Raw genomic sequence first — 16147 nt, 5'->3', positions numbered from 1 at the left:
TCGGAAATAAAAAGGATTGATGATGATTTATGATCCCTAAATGATTGATGATAATTTTCGATAAATAATTCTTAACATACACAATACACATTACACGCTGAAGTACCATATTAATTAATTCCACTTCTTAAGAGATTCAGTAAAATATGATATTTTTAAAAGATACTTTGTGATTTCATAATATATGCAGATATTCCTAATATTCTTATGCTAAAGATTTAATAAGCTTACCGATCTGTTGCCTCGGATAGGAGGGAAAGGACTGCCTGGTGCTCCAGGCATTGAGGGCATCATACCATCTAGATTAATTCAACAATTAATTTATGATCATATTTTTTACACTCATAGTTCTTCTCTTCTACTCTTCAATTCCAGGCCTTAAAAAAGCTGCTCAAATAGTGACAAATATCCAAACACGAACAAACATCAATAAACCTTTAAACCTTATTTGAAGTGAAGGATAAAAAAACAATCTTTTAGCGGATTTCTGTGTTCTTATTGGTAAAGAAAATCCCTTATATCTGACACTTCTATTTTTTTCCTATCGAGTAAAATAACACGAAATTAATCGAAGACTGAAGAGTCAAATATTTACAGTTTGGACCATGTTAAAAGGTAGGAGCAGGAAAGTAAAACGATTACCTATTGGAGAAATTGGAGAGACTCCTCTATGATCTAGTCCCGGAATGTTAAGACCATAAGGACTAGGAGATCCCTGTGCTCTCAGGGGTATAGGTGAGAGCTGTCCACTAAAATACACGAGTCAAGAATATTCTTCAGAATATAGAAAACTGTTTCATCTTTACAAAAAAAGTTTAAGCTGCCATTTATTTTTCAAATAAGAATTGCATTCAAGAAACTTCTTCATCTAAAAATATTGAATGTTGACTCAAGTTTTCCTTGTGAGAGCTGACATAGATCTTGATAAAGAAGATCTCTCTAGGTCTGGGAGTAGAAGGTTGTGGTCTACACTAGACCAGTTTCCAGACTTATCCTACAAATATTCAATAAAAACCAAAATAAGTCTCTTTAATTTTTTTTTTATATTTAAACATAGATTACATATGCCCAGAAAATAAAAGGTTTACGAGCGGGGTAAATATTTTTTAATAATCATCCCTGAAATTTTTTACTCGTTTGTGGGGAGCAATATCACAAATTAATTTTGGGTTCGGTAAAGAAAAAACTTGCCAACATGCTGTCCAATTTATTTTCCCCTTTGCCCCTAAAAAACCTACAAAAATCATTTTGTCTTAAAAGTATAACTGACTGAATTATGCTTAGCATAAAGTTTCTTTGCCTGGATTACCGCAGGCATCTTATCAAGCTTGACTAAAGCTACTAAGTTGTAATATTCTTAACTATTGATTACCTGCATCTCATCAAGCTTGACTAAAGCTGCTAAGTTGGAATTTTCTTGACTGTTGATTACCTGTATCTCATTAAGCTTGACTAAAGCTGCTAGGTTGTGATATTCTTAACTATTGATTACCTGCATCTCATTAAGCTTGACTAAAGCTGCTAGGTTGGGATATTCTTAACTATTGATTACCAGCATCTCATTAAGCTTGACTAAAGCTGCTAGGTTGTGATATTCTTAACTATTGATTACCTGCATCTCATTAAGCTTGACAAAAGCTGCTAGGTTGAGATATTCTTAACTATTGATTACCTGCATCTCATTAAGCTTGCCTAAAGCTGATAGGTTGAGATATTCTTAACTATTGATTACCTGCATCTTATCAAGCTTGACTAAAGCTGCTAGGTTGAGATATTCTTAACTATTGATTACCTGTATCTCATCTAGGTTGAGATATTCTTAACTATTGATTACCTGTATCTCATCAAGCTTGACTATTGATTACCTGCATCTTATCAAGCTTGACTAAAGCTGCTAGGTTGAGATATTCTTAACTATTGATTACCTGTATCTCATTAAGCTTGACTAATGATTACCTGCATCTCATCAAGGTTGAGTAAAGCTGTTAGATTGGAATATGCTTGATTAATGATTACCTGCATCTCATCAAGCTTGGCTAGAGCTGCTAGATTGGAATATGCTTGATTAATAATTACGTGCATCTCATCAAGGTTGACTAAAGCTGCTAGGTTGGAATATGCTTGATTAATGATTACCTGCATCTCATCAAGCTTGGCTAGAGCTGCTAGATTGGAATATGCTTGACTGGGAGTTGGTGCTCCATCCCAGTCCTTATTCGGGTTCTAGGTAAATATTCAGATTGATCAGTTTTAAACATTATCATCAGGGGGTGACATAGATTGATTAGTGTTAGATATTTAGGACCAGAGGTGATATTGAATGATAAGTATTTTTTTATGATCAGTGGCCGAATTTAAAGAATTTAAGCGTCGGTTTAAATTTAAGCCGCGGTTTAAATATGGTTGGTTCCACTTAAAATTGTATCAAATGTTTCAAGATTTAAGCCGGCGCTAAATTTAAACCGGGTTTTGGCGGATTTTGGCGGATTTAAACCGCGGCTCAAATTCTTTAAATTCCATCTCTGAGGTGATATTGATTGAAAAGTGTTTATTTATGATCACGGGTAACATTACTTGATCAGGGTTTAATATTGATGATCAGTAACCAGTAGTGTTATTAGGGTTTCCAACGCGCAATTCCGTAATAATTGTGCACAATAAACGCAACGGAATTGCGCGCAATTCTGTCCAACTTTCTTGCGTTTGTGCCTTAATTTGTTTATAATATTCAAGTTAAACCTTATGGCGCGCAATAAATGCGATTAATTATTGCGCAATTTCGTTCAAGAAAAAAAATCAATTTAAACTTTAGTAGTGGCATACAATAAACAGAACTTCACTAATATTTCAGTCTCAAATGCTAAGAAAATTGAATTTAAATTTAATCTTTTGTTTTTAATATTCATATGCAGCATGATAACCAGAAAACTCTGGGATAAGAAGACGACATTTTAGACTTAAGCAGATCCATGAAACTGAATAAGTGATTTAATAAGTTACTAAATAATTTTATTGCTTTGTAACGACATCAAATGTACTGTAGCAAAATATCTAATTTTGTTTTAGCAAAAAAAAGTTTCCATTTTAGTGTTCATCTAACGTGAGCAAATAATAATGTATCATATTAAATTATCAATTAGTAGCTTAACCACAAGAAAATTTAAAATTCGAAAACTCTTGAAACAAGTGACACTCGGGACTCAATTATTTTTAAATCTAGAGATATTTCCATTCTTAAGTATCTGCTGCATAACTTTGTAAATCACAGTTAAAATAATTGATTTTTAGATGGAAAAGCAATTCCGTTGCACGCAATTCCGCGAATATTTCATTGCGTCCTTCTTGGCAATTATAGCGCAATTGCACGCAATCAAATGGCCTAGCGGTAGCAACCATGCAATTGCGCGCAACGGAATTCCAATTGGAACCCCGAAGTGTTATTGATAAATAAGTTTCTAATATTATTTATCAAGGCTCATGAACAGCGTTTAATATTACCAATCAGGGGTGGCAAAAATTAATATTTTAATTAATTAATAGATTAATATTATTGAACAGGGATGAAATTAATATATAAGGGTATAATTTCATTGATGAGTGGTAATATTGATGAGGATAAATTTTGATTTGTATAGGGTTCTGAAAGGAAAGCCATTTCTTTTTTAAACTGGTATTTCAAAAGATTTTCTTTTTTTCTTTTAATTTTTAAGAATTTTTGGATATCATTTATAATTTAACTGTTTATAAACATGCGAAACATAGGAAAATGATAGAGAAGGGGAAAACATAATTATCATGCATATTTTATGATAGCAAGAAATGGTTGCATTATTCATTAGAAATATTTGAGCAATTTACATTATTTTCTTTTGTTGGATTCCGACTTTTTATTTTCTATTTTTTTGAAACGTTACAGGTCAAATTCAGAAGAGACCAAAAAGAGGCTCAAATATGGTTGGTTCCACTTAAAATTGTATTCAATGTTTCAAGATTTAAGCCGGCGCTCAATTGAAACCTGTTTTTGGCGGATTTGAGACGGGGCTCAAATTCATTAAATTCGGACTCTGTTTGATCAAATTTTATAACCTTAAAATCACTTCTGTTCAGCCAAAACCAAATTTGCTCAAATATTTCTTAAAAATATCAATTTGTCCAAAAGAGTGTTAAAAGAACTAATCCTACAGTACTGTACAATGTTCCATGTTGAGTGTAACAACAATGAGAGTGAAATAAGTAGAGAGAGGATTGGGTTGAAGGGTTTAATACATTTTCCTGTCATGAACTAGGACAAAGCAAGAATTTGTTTTATTAAAAAATAATAAATGGGATATTCCCAAGGAGTATGATTGGGACTGTTAGATATTCGGCTAAACTTGTAAACGCCACTTATATCAAAACAGAAAAATATCTAAATTTTACAGGAAAAATATTTTCCCCAAGGGATTGGAATTAAATGGCTGCAAAATTTGACATATTTAAAAATTTGTGAAAAAATATAATCTTATAAATGTGAACTCATGAAAGAAGTAAAATAATTAAAGCCTTTTTGGTTGAAATAACATTTCTTTTGAAAATCTTGAAAATCTAACTTTACAAAAAATATTTGCTTTTTGAAAAACTTCTTTTTGTAAGCAATGTATGTATATTTCTTAAATCTTTATATAATTCTTCTCTCAATTTTTTATGCCTGTTTCATCAAAAATCTTATGGCTTAAATAAATATATTTATCAAGCACTCCACCAAGATTCAGAGTAAATGACATCACCTCATCCTTCTTTCACACTCATTGGTTCGAAATACTGTAAACTGAATAACCATATAAATACCTCTGCTACATTAGAGATAAGTTCAGCTAGAGTAAAGTTATGATGCGAAGGACCAGAGTTTGAACGATTAATTTTATCCGCCAGCTCTGCCAAACTGAATATATATTTAATCACCTGAACTCCAGGTCTCATTCAGCTGCCATGGAAACTGACCTAGAGGGAACTATCCAATAGGATATCCGACTTGATAAGATGTGATTTCTTTGCTCCCAAACCGCTTTAACTCAAATTTTCTACAACCCCAGCAACCACGTTTTAAAAGCTTAGTTTCCAGTCTAAATTCCTAAGTCTTTACTTAATATTTAAAGGTATAGGCATCAGACTTTGTGAGCTTTGTTTAAGTTGCATAATTACTGATCTAAACTTAGACCCAACCCTTAGAAAAATTAGTCCCAACTTCTTTTAAGGGGTCGACCAAATGGCATCTTACTCTTGAGTCTAGTTTCCCTGAATTAATCAAATTGCTGCCTCAGGTCCAAAAATCATTGGTCCTTTCCCCCTAGGTCAGCTAAGCTTTAGTCAGCATGCAATATCTATTCCTTGTCAAAGCAGTTCAAACTTAACTAAGATTATGTAGCTAAATTGACCATATCTGGAAAAACTACTTCTCAAAGTTCAAAAATTCCGACCCCTGATTTATCTCAGATAAAATCAACCAATCTCATGATCTTTGATAAGTCAGACCAACTTTACACATATTAACTATATCTTGATGCCCGTCACCACCTTCACCACACCATCTAGCATTTAAACTGTACCATTAGCATGCACTCCTGTTTTGTATCATTGTTCCTTTATGCATTCTTCTTCTGTCTTATTCCCATTTATAACTTAACCCACACAAAATGTAAAATCAATAAATTCTTCTTTCTCAAAAAATAAGTTACGATACCAAATGGTCGATCTCCTTAAATTTAAAAAGTTATCAAGTAAAGTTATCTTTAAAATTGAAGAAGATCGTCCATTTGGTGTCTAACTTACTTCCCTCGTACAAAGTCTTATTAAATTAAAGTTTGACATCTTAATTTTTCTAATTTTAAAGCTTTTTCTTGTGGACCTTTGAAGTTCACATTCTCATCAGTGCTTACTGCTTATGATCCATAAAATGTTGATGCAGATTCGTATCTTAATCGGTTCCGCATCCAACTAATAAATATTCTTCAATTTTTCATTTTTTTCTTGAAGCAAAATCCCAAAATTCTTTTTTTTGTTCATTATTTCCAAATGAGAAATGATGGTATTGTTTCAGATCTTTCGTTTTTGTTAGCACATAATTATGAGAAGGGAGCTAAATATTGCGAATCCAGTGGATATGAATGCTGATCATAGCCACCATACAAATTTTAAATTTTTTATCTCAACCATAAATATATATATATTAAAACTTGGAATCTTATCACTTATTAAAACAAGACCTAAAAGTTCAAACCTGAAATCGTTTCTATGTGTTGTATCCTGGGTGATGAGTGGTGGGGTGTGTCCTGAACCTTGAAGGGGAGGGGTGTGTCCTCTACCGTAAAGGGGAGGAGTATGCGCTGCATAGCTCAAGTCAGGATGAGAGTTTCCCATTCGACCACTAGATGAAGGTTATTTTTTACATATTAGGATAAAGTTTCTCGGCCCCCCCCCCCATTCCTCTTTTCATGTTTCTTTCTTGTGATCATAAATTTTACATTGCCTTTTTGAGGAAAATGAATGAATGGATAAATTTTGTTGGGAATTTTAAATTTAAGTTTTGTTGTTCCAGTTGACATATATTCGAAGAGATTATTTGAGATTTTAAGGACACAAGGTCTCTGAAAAAGGGTATTTTTCAGAATTTAAATCTTGGATTGAAAGGAAGTTTGTCTAACCTGGAGTACCCGTGGTGAGAAGGACTAGATAGATTGGATCCTATTGGTCCGTGAGACCGGGGACTAGGACCTCTAGAAAAATCATAAAGTTAGGTTATGTTTATGGTAAAAAACGCGTCACTTCAATAATGATACAATGCTACGATATATCTTGGCAACCTAATGTCGTAAACATTCTATTCTGTTAAATCAAATTGTCTGTAAGGATTTGAACAATTTAGTTTGTAGCGAGTGTTCATTTCCTAACAGTAGAACTGTTAAAGTACAAATTCAAATAAACACGAGTCGATTAGATTACACTTCCTTATGCTCCTTTAGTTGACAGAACTTACCTAGGAGACCCGACAGGAACTGAAAGACTGCCATGCTGCCCAGAGTAAGAGGGAACCTAAACAAACAAATAAGTAACAATTTGCATTAATTGCCTGAACTTTTTGACAAGACAACGACTCTCAAATCCAAATTGTAACTGCATTTTGTGTCAAAAGTCTAAAGTTGACAAAAAGTATAAATTCTATAATTTTGTTTACCTGGAGAGATAGACCAGGTTTACCGAGGGAAAGGAGACCCTGATGATCCCCTAGAGGGGACAGGAGATGATCTCCAGGAGACACAAACCCCTGATCTCCTCCTTGAGGGGATAAAAGATCGGTAGAGGTGGGGAGCATCCTGCTCCGATCCATGTTTGTGATCGCCTAGATACGTTCGATAAAAAATAGATATGTAACTTTTTTTAGAATGGGGGAAATATTATTCCCACAAACTTTTTCGGAAGGTTTTCAAAATATTTCCTCATCTAACAAAATATTTTGTATTTTCTTGTTCCATTTTGTAAATAAATTACTTCTAGCTTTTTTTTGCTTAAAACCAAAGCATTTAACCCTGGAACAATCATCTAGAGATTTAGAACTCGAATTTTTTTTAATATGTGAAAGAGTAAATTATAACATTAAGCGTAGTAAGAAAGTATAACTTAATCGTAAGTATCGTTAAAATATTGAAAGATAATAGTGAATGACCAGTGATACAAAGTAATCATTTTCACAAAGTTTATAGTGATACATCAAAAGAGGAGAAATATCTTCACAAATATGAAGCATATTGTAATTTGTAATAATTCACAACTTACTGTACAGGAAAGTTAAGGGAATTATACTTTACTGAGAGTTCAAGACTAATTTTTCCTACAAAACATCCAGATCGCAGCAAAGAATGATTTGGTCGAGTGAACCCGTTAAAGTTTTGGTTTCCCGAAAAAGTAATTGTACACAATTTTATCGTCTTTTGAGATGAAAATGCGAGAATTTTTTCCTTAAAACTTCTTCAGAGGTAGTGGTTATTTTACATAACCGTCGTAAGGGATGTTAAGTAACTTAACCTCCTTCTGTTGGGGGATCATATTGGTCAAAAGCGGGGTATAACATTTAAAAACGACGGTCATCAGAAAAAAGACCTCTTATTTTTACATATAACACGGTGGACTAAGCCAGTGGGGTCGGTCAAATAGGCCTAGGATTAGGCCGAGTACTGTAAAAAGTCTGAACGCGCCATGGGAATTGTCATAGTTAGCCCTCCGACGGGACTTTGTCAAGAAAATTGACCCCTGTCGTATGTTAGTCTGGTTAGGGCTACGTACTGTACCATAGGATCGGGTCAGTACACGCTGTTATTCGGCAGGCCGGTACAAACTGGGCAGGTCTTGTTCGAATTCAAATTTACTACGGCCCAGAGTGATAACGCAATTGACGAAATATTACCTTGGTGTGAGTAGATCTTGAGTTTATCACATTTCTTTGAGCAATTTCCGGAATAACTAAAATAAAATAAACTTTTCTATTCTCTTTATTAATTTTAAGTTTTGATTAGACGAAACACATTACTTGGCTCAACTTCAAATCCTTATATCTTTGCAACCTAATGTTATGGACCTTTAACAAAATAAACTGTAAATTCTGCTAGATCAGATATATTCAATGATTGAGTTAATGAATGTTTACACCATCAGGTTGCAAAGATAATAGATTAGAAAGTTCGAGTTCGAGGCGAGTGATCAGTTCCTTCGAGGAATAAATAATAAATAATAAATAATAAATAATAAATAATAAATAATAAATAATAAATAATAAATAATAAATAATAAATAATAAATAATAAATAAATTTCTCTTAACCTAGGTTTTCAGCTGAGACACTGGAATCATCATAGTTTCCAAAACTGCCAAAACTATCCCTTACAGCCTAAAGTACAGATGTTTAAATTTAAAAAACATTCAACCTCCTCTTGCCTCTTTAATCAATATGTAAATTCAGATGAATTTTCAAGACAAGATTGACTGTAAAACCGACCAAAAATGTTTCAAAATGATCTTATGTGCAAAAAGCTAGTTTCATTATATCTTTGAAAACCCTACAAAAAACAATTGCAGTCTGATATTTAATCCAAAAATTATGTTGGGAGTGGAAATCGAAAAAAAAAACATTTTGTACGGTTACGCGTATGTTATTAGTTAATTTAATGTTTCTGACAAGACCTTTATCAACTATAAGCGGACAAGTTAGGTTTGTTTGCACGTTGCTAAATCTTAAAACTAAATACCCCAGCTAGAAACAGAAGACGGTTTTCGTCTATAAACCATAGATCAATATGAATTATCTATCTATGTTTACAAATCAGTGGAAATATTGAATATCAGGCAAAACGAGACAGTACACAAAATTGCACAAAATGAACCATCCCTTTTTAGTGAAATTTATGTGATATTTCTGGTAAAAATATTATCTTTTTGTTGCATATTGAAACAATGTATATCATGTGTTACCACAAAAAATGGTCTGATCGGTTTTTATCGTTTATTGGATACAAAGAAACAAACAAAAGTTACCTTCTGAAAGAGTTTGAGATCAGATTTACAGACAAGTGTCTGAGCAGGTTTATCCTGTCTAGACAGTGTATCCAGTACCCGCATATTCGACTCCAGTTGAACCTTGGCCTAATCAATCAATCAATCAATCAATCAATCAATCCGTCACAATTTCAGTGAAAAGGCTTTAAATGGCAAGCCAGGTACAAATTCTATTCCCCCCCCAGAATTTTTAAACAAGGAAAATTTCCTTAAAAATATGACAATTTTTTAGAATTAACAGCATTATATTTTCTTGAACACATGTCAAATATCGAGAAGAAAATGAATGAGAAAATGACAAAATTAAATGAGTTCAGATAAAGCAGAGAGAAATGAAGAAACAATATTTATATTTACCATTGGAAGAATAGATCTAGCTTCGGTATCTGGGAACTCAGATATAACTCTGGATACGTATTGAATAGTGTGCTCCAAATGCGCCTGAATTAATAGGATATATTTACCTTGTGTTCAAACCTTTTACAGCTTTGTTTTATATACTAGGTTACCAACTAAGGATGAGACTTCAGAGACGACTGTACAAAATTTATACTGTCTGTTTCTTTATGCTCATGTGATTCCCTGCAACTATAAACTTAATTCTTGGTTTGCCAAATCATTATATATGCCATTTAAAGACCTCATTTAAGGGAGAAGACTTGATTTAAACGTGTATCGTCATATTTCCAGTCGTCTTTACAGTCTAATCCTTGGTGGGTAACACTGTACATCCGTAGTCCTTACTTCAAAGTTTTTTAGTTTTTTCATTTGTTTTGATACTTTACACCCAACACTGACAAAAATACTAAACATACATTACTACTGGGATTAAAACAGGGGGGGGGGGAATGATAAAAATATACACCCCTGTCTATTTCTATTTTTCTCTAAATTCCGTCATGGGTTTGAACCAAAGAGAATAGAATATATATTAGAGGGTAATTTAATAGAAAAAAGTGTAAAACGGCCATTTTGTTGTACTGTTTCCATACTGCAGGTGTATTTCACATATTTTTACTATATAACCTTTTGGGCCCTGGAACATCATTTTATAGAAAATCTCAAATTAATATTAAAAGAAAACCAAATTATGAAATAGGCTGGTTTCATAATTGACCTATGACCATTTCAAATAGACTCTTTGCCTTTCACTTTACAAACGATGATTTTCCGTTATAACTATAAATCAAATGATGTTTTTTATTCACTTAATTAATTTTATAAAGTTTTAAAAAATTCGAAATTGAAATGGATAGTCTAGGTAACATACTGTATTAATGGACTCTACTGCATATAATTTGTGAACATTTACATGATTTGTACACTTTGAACTCCCTTTCAGGCTGAAAGGGACTGAAGAATTCATACCGAGGGATTGCCTAAATTCCAATCTAATATATATTCTATTCTCTGGTTTGAACTTTGTTTCATACGGCGCTAATCTACAACGCCTGGTCGGCTCGATATCCAACCTGGCAACTTTTAATATGAAGTGATTAATGTTAATCCGTTTAATCTCACATGCCTTCAGATCAAAAAATTTAAGGAGTATTGCTTTCTTCAGGGATTAACAATAGAAAAGTTGCGAAGTCCGAATATATTCGAGGAGAATATTCGTTACCTGGGATAAGTTAAGATCTTCAAGCTGGTCCATAGTTGAGAGTTCCCTGTCATTGAATATATTCTCTAACTGTAACATACTCTCTTCTCTTCTCCTCTCAAGCACAGAACTTAACAATATTAACTATTTATTATTTTGGTTTGCAGTGCTATGAAGATTTTGGACAGAAAAAAATTCAGTCTTTCCACAAACTGGAATTTTTGCAATCTGTGATGGTGTAAATCTTTGATATTTTTCACTTCGTGATCTAACAGAATTCATAGTTTGAAATATCTATGGTCCAGACATTGGGTTGGAAAGATTTAGGGATTAGAAAATCAAAGTTTGTGGCAACGATTTTATTCCTTTTTGTTTATCTAGATTTTCTGTATCAGATTTTATTTTGTCCCAAGCTCTAGCGATATAAGTTATTTTCAACAGAACTGAACAATATGAACAGTTTTCAACAGAACTAAACATTAAACAAATAAGTATATCATTATTTGCAAGAGAAATTATTTCGCTACGACGCGCCGAAAAATCCTGTGTTCGCTATAAAAAAAATTCCTTCATTATCAGTACAATGATAATCTTAGGAAGATTTTTTCTGATCGAACGCGATGTATATAGAGATGGGTTTGATCGCCATATTTAAAAAATACCTAAAGATCTTGTATGTGTCTTCAATCTGCTGTTTCATCTTCTCCCTCTCCTCATGAAGCTCCCTTTAATCATATTTATATTTAACATTTTTCAAAATTTTACTTTAAAATACCTTTTTAAAGCATGGAGTAGGAATTTTTCAAATGTAAGTCCGCTCATACTAAGAACGAGTTTTTGAAAAATTTAAACCCTTGTGAGAAAAATTCGCAAATGACAACGAATTAGCTACAAAATCCCTTTCTGAATTTTAGAATATTGCCAAAAATCCAGATAGACATAAACATAATAAAATAATATGCTTTTACTTTTTAGATAAAGTCAATGCTTTCTATGCAAAAAGTGATTCAATGCTTATTCCCTCAAGAGTAGGTATTCCTATAGGAATACGACCACCGCAGGATCTCGAAAAGGAATTAAATTCCGTAGGAAAACAGAGATGCTTGATCCCGAGATTCACAAAATAGAAGTTCTGACTTCAGATTGGGATTAAACATAAACCGGGTCTAGATTAAACCCAGTTCATTACTAGGACTTTACTTGGGCCTAGGGGCGTTAGTGAAGGGTTTTACTAGGGTTAATATTATTCCAATCTCAGCTTCGATTCTGGTGTAAAAATAAATAGTAATTAACTAGTTAACTAATTATAATAAATTAGTGACTAACCCGAGATTATTGGTGAGTTTGTTAATATTCTCGTTACAAGCTTCAATCCTCTCCCGACCCCGGGATATGATTCCGGTCATCTCGACAACCTGTAAATACACATCTTTTTCCTAATCCTCTTCCTTAATATCTTTAAGAAAATCATCAAAATAATATTTTAGCATTTTAGCTCTTAAATCTTTAACGTTTATAGTTAATTAATAATCATAATATTTTTTATTATTTTTAATCTTTTTTCTTCTACTTTGGATTTTTTATTTGTTTCCTTTCCATTTTTGTTAATCTGCCGCTGTATTTAGCATTATTTCCCTTATAAGCGTTGCCTGTTAAATTCTAAAAAGACTTTGAAAAACTCTGAAAATTGTCTGGAACTTTTTGAGTACCATAGTGAGTACTGGGTATAATTGGGGGTAACTACCACAGACTTTAAAAAATTTATTTCACGGGCAACGCCGGGCAATTCAGCTGGTAAGCTGGTATATTATAAAAACCAACCGTATCCTGTGAATCCCAGTGCCTGGGCTGGGGAGGATCAACACTGTGAAGATAATCCTTGACGAGATTGTGACAGGAACTTGTAGAACGGCATCTTAAATGTCATTTTGGTTATATAGATAAAAATTACAGTATTGATTTATTAATAGGAATGACTTAAAAGGGACTGTCTACGTAACCTCAAGTGACCCTCAATATCAAACTCCATCATTGTTCCTCAGACAAAGGTTTAAAAGGAACTGTAATTATTTGGACATGCCCCTCGTTAACTTTAAATTACGTCAACAGTCCTCTTTAAGAACTTGTATTAAAACTTCTAACTAATTAATTAATAAAATTTATGAAGAGAATTGTGAAATAAAAAGTGTCTCTGGATCTAAAACAAGAGATGCAATTCTACTTCTATATATAAATTTGGCTTGTCTGTCTGTTTGTCTGTTTGTTTGTTTGTTTGTTTGTTTGTATCCAATAAACGTCAAAACGGCTGAACCGATCGGGCCCAAATTTTTTGTGGGACATCACGTGACCACAGGGAAGGTTTATGAATAATCAAAATTTCAAATATTTGTCTCCATCAAAATTCGATCTTCATTAAATTTTTGAAAATTTTGAAAATCCACGAAATTTTTGTGAAAATCCGCGAATTAATTTTGTTTTGTTTTACGATGTACACAAAGAGAACATGTTCACAATTAATTTAGAAGATGGGCGCGAAGCGCCCTATAAGGCTAGTTGATGTATATTTCTCATTAGGGAAGTTAGTTTACCTTGGACATTTGATATGATCTGTAGTCTGGCTGTCCACACAACTCCTGAAATAAAATAATTAGTAAATTGGCCAGGGGCGCATTCAGGAATAAACTATAAATTTTCTTTGCAGAGAGGAGAGGAAATTCAACGCCAATTAAATTAATAATTCGTTTGAAATGTTAATAAATAAGATAAAAATGTATTTAAAATAAATACCTGCAAATAGAATGGAGACATGTGAGCAGAAGTGAGTCTTCTAGTACCTCGCAGCAACAAACACATTCATCTGTTTCTTCTAAACAAACACATTCATCTGTTTCTTTTAAACAAACATATTCATCTGTTTATTCTAAACAAACACATTCATCTGTTTCTTCTAAACAAACACATTCATCTGTTTCTTCTAAACAAACACATTCATCTGTTTCTTCTAAACAAACACATTCATCTGTTTATTCTAAACAAACACACTCATCTGTTTATTCTAAACAAACACTTCTAAACAAACACATTCATCTGTTTCTTCTAAACAAACACATTTATCTGTTTCTTCTATTTAAACAAATTCATCTATAACTTCTAAACATACACAATGCACACCTATCTTTCTATTGCAATCTTTTCGTCCTAAAGAATATAGTGTTTACTAATCTTGACAAAAGGTAAAATATTGTTCTCTTTTATTACATTAAATGAGAGTTCCTTGTAATTTTTAATGCAATCTGTTTGTTGACACAAAATTATTTTTTTTTATTTTGTTTACTTAAAAATCATAATTTACTATATTACGCTTTCATCTTAACAACGCCATTCTTACTGGGGAGGGAGCCTTCAGACCACGGCCACCATGAACCTTCAAGATTTGCTATACAGTGTCGAACCAACGTTTTTATAGATTATACTATATATTGGAGGGTGGGCACTGTTATCTGATTCGGGAATCATTCTCTAGCTATGATTTAGCGCCGATTTCCCAGTCTAGATAGGAAAGGAAGTCGCAGCTAGATCACAGCTAGAAAATGTCTATCGAATCGGGCATGTATAGCAAATCATAGCAGTCAGGGGGTCCCTCCCTCCACTATTTAGCCGGAGGCTCCCTTAAATCATAGCAGTCAGGGGGTCCCCCCCTCCACTATTTAGCCGGAGGCTCCCTTAAATCATAGCAGTCAGGGGGTCCCCCCTCCACTATTTAGCCGGAGGCTCCCTTAAATCATAGCAGTCAGGGGGTCCCCCCTCCACTATTTAGCCGGAGGCTCCCTTAAATCATAGCAGTCCCCCCCCCCTCCACTATTTAGCCGGAGGCTCCCTTAAATCATAGCAGTCAGGGGGTCCCCCCCTCCACTATTTAGCCGGAGGCTCCCTTAAATCATAGCAGTCCCCCCCCCTCCACTATTTAGCCGGAGGCTCCCTTAAATTTTTTTCTTTGACACAAAGCGCCTAGAACCCTTTACTTTATAATGTATAATATATTTATCAGTGCTTAGGATCCATTTAATTTTGATGCGCATCCGGATCCAGGTCATTTCCGAATTTACCGAATTTACCGAATTTTTTAAACAATAAATAATTTTCAAATTTTTTGTTTTATTTTTTTTTCGATCCAGGAAGCCAAAATCTTGCGGATCCAACGGACCCGGATCCTAAACACTGATATCTATATATAATTCAACTAATTGATTTTGATCATACTAACCTAAAGCTCCAAGATCATCGCTGTTGTCTAAATAACAAACAATTTCAAATATTACGCCTTGATGCAAATGAAAGAATTGTTAATTCCAAGAAAACGAATTTTAAGATAGTAAAATTAAAGAATATTGAACAAAACGGTTGAAAAACGATTATGAAATACAAAATATTCAAATAATAATGAAATTGTCTGGGTTCCTTGAATTTGATTGAAAGACAGGGAATCTGAGTCCCCCATCTTTCTTTTCTAAAAAAATATAAATTTTTAACTTTTAATATTTTGCAGTTATCAGAGACAACTATATATTTTTGCAACAGAGCATGCAAACTTTGAGGATCGTCCTAAAGCGCGTGATTCCCCATATTAACCTTAAAATTTTCTCAATTTTAAGGTTATTGTGTTACTGGGCCGAACCCCCTCCCCCCCCCCTTACTATCAATTTTGTACAAGCTCTCATATTGGGCCCCAGTGACCGGCGACCTAACCTGCCCTAGCCATAGCGCTCGGCCCCATAGCTAGTCCTAGCCGCAGCACTCGGCCCCTAGCCAGAGTGCTCGGACCAGAAAGTATTTTAACCTAACCTAGCCCTAAATGTACACTAATTTGTTGTTAAAATTGGTTGAAGTTGAAGGATTGTCCCGACAAAATTGATACAAGGTCTGTCCTGACAAAATTGATAGGAGCGGGAGGGCATATGGGGGGGG

At 33.6% G+C, this 16147-nt stretch overlaps 1 protein-coding gene across 1 annotated transcript; it reads right to left on the bottom strand.

Annotated features, from left to right (window-relative positions):
* Window positions 1-195: 195 nt before the first annotated feature.
* On the bottom strand, window positions 196-15708 carry LOC111712223 (uncharacterized). Its single transcript, XM_023486781.1, has 21 exons — window positions 15641-15708; window positions 15447-15473; window positions 13970-14048; window positions 13771-13815; window positions 13004-13097; window positions 12509-12597; window positions 11845-11907; window positions 11204-11312; window positions 9940-10023; window positions 9562-9669; window positions 8851-8917; window positions 8438-8493; window positions 7211-7375; window positions 7013-7068; window positions 6681-6752; window positions 6257-6403; window positions 4828-4921; window positions 2137-2223; window positions 900-994; window positions 643-749; window positions 196-299 (listed from the first exon to the last, which is right to left on the bottom strand). The coding sequence occupies exons 1-21, from the start codon at window positions 15678-15680 to the stop codon at window positions 211-213; spliced, it is 1773 nt and encodes a 590-aa protein (XP_023342549.1). The 5' UTR covers window positions 15681-15708; the 3' UTR covers window positions 196-210.
* Window positions 15709-16147: the final 439 nt, after the last annotated feature.

This window comes from Eurytemora carolleeae, unplaced genomic scaffold (genome assembly GCF_000591075.1).
Source record: "Eurytemora carolleeae unplaced genomic scaffold, Eaff_2.0 scaffold298, whole genome shotgun sequence".
NCBI classification, from domain to species: Eukaryota; Metazoa; Arthropoda; class Copepoda; order Calanoida; family Temoridae; genus Eurytemora; species Eurytemora carolleeae.
Note: the sequence above shows the minus strand (reverse complement) of the source record. Positions and strands in the feature narration are given on the sequence as shown.

What these genes read in the sequence shown, in the direction of transcription:
- LOC111712223 (XM_023486781.1), bottom strand. Translation starts at nt 15,680, where the DNA reads ATGGGGGACTCAGATTCCCTGTCTTTCAATCAAATTCAAG. An exon ending in GTTCCTGTCGGGTCTCCTAG is followed by an intron (nt 6,753 to 7,012) that starts GTAAGTTCTGTC and finishes TGATTTTTCTAG; the next exon opens with AGGTCCTAGTCCCCGGTCTC. An exon ending in TCTATGTCAGCTCTCACAAG is followed by an intron (nt 750 to 899) that starts GAAAACTTGAGT and finishes CGTGTATTTTAG; the next exon opens with TGGACAGCTCTCACCTATAC.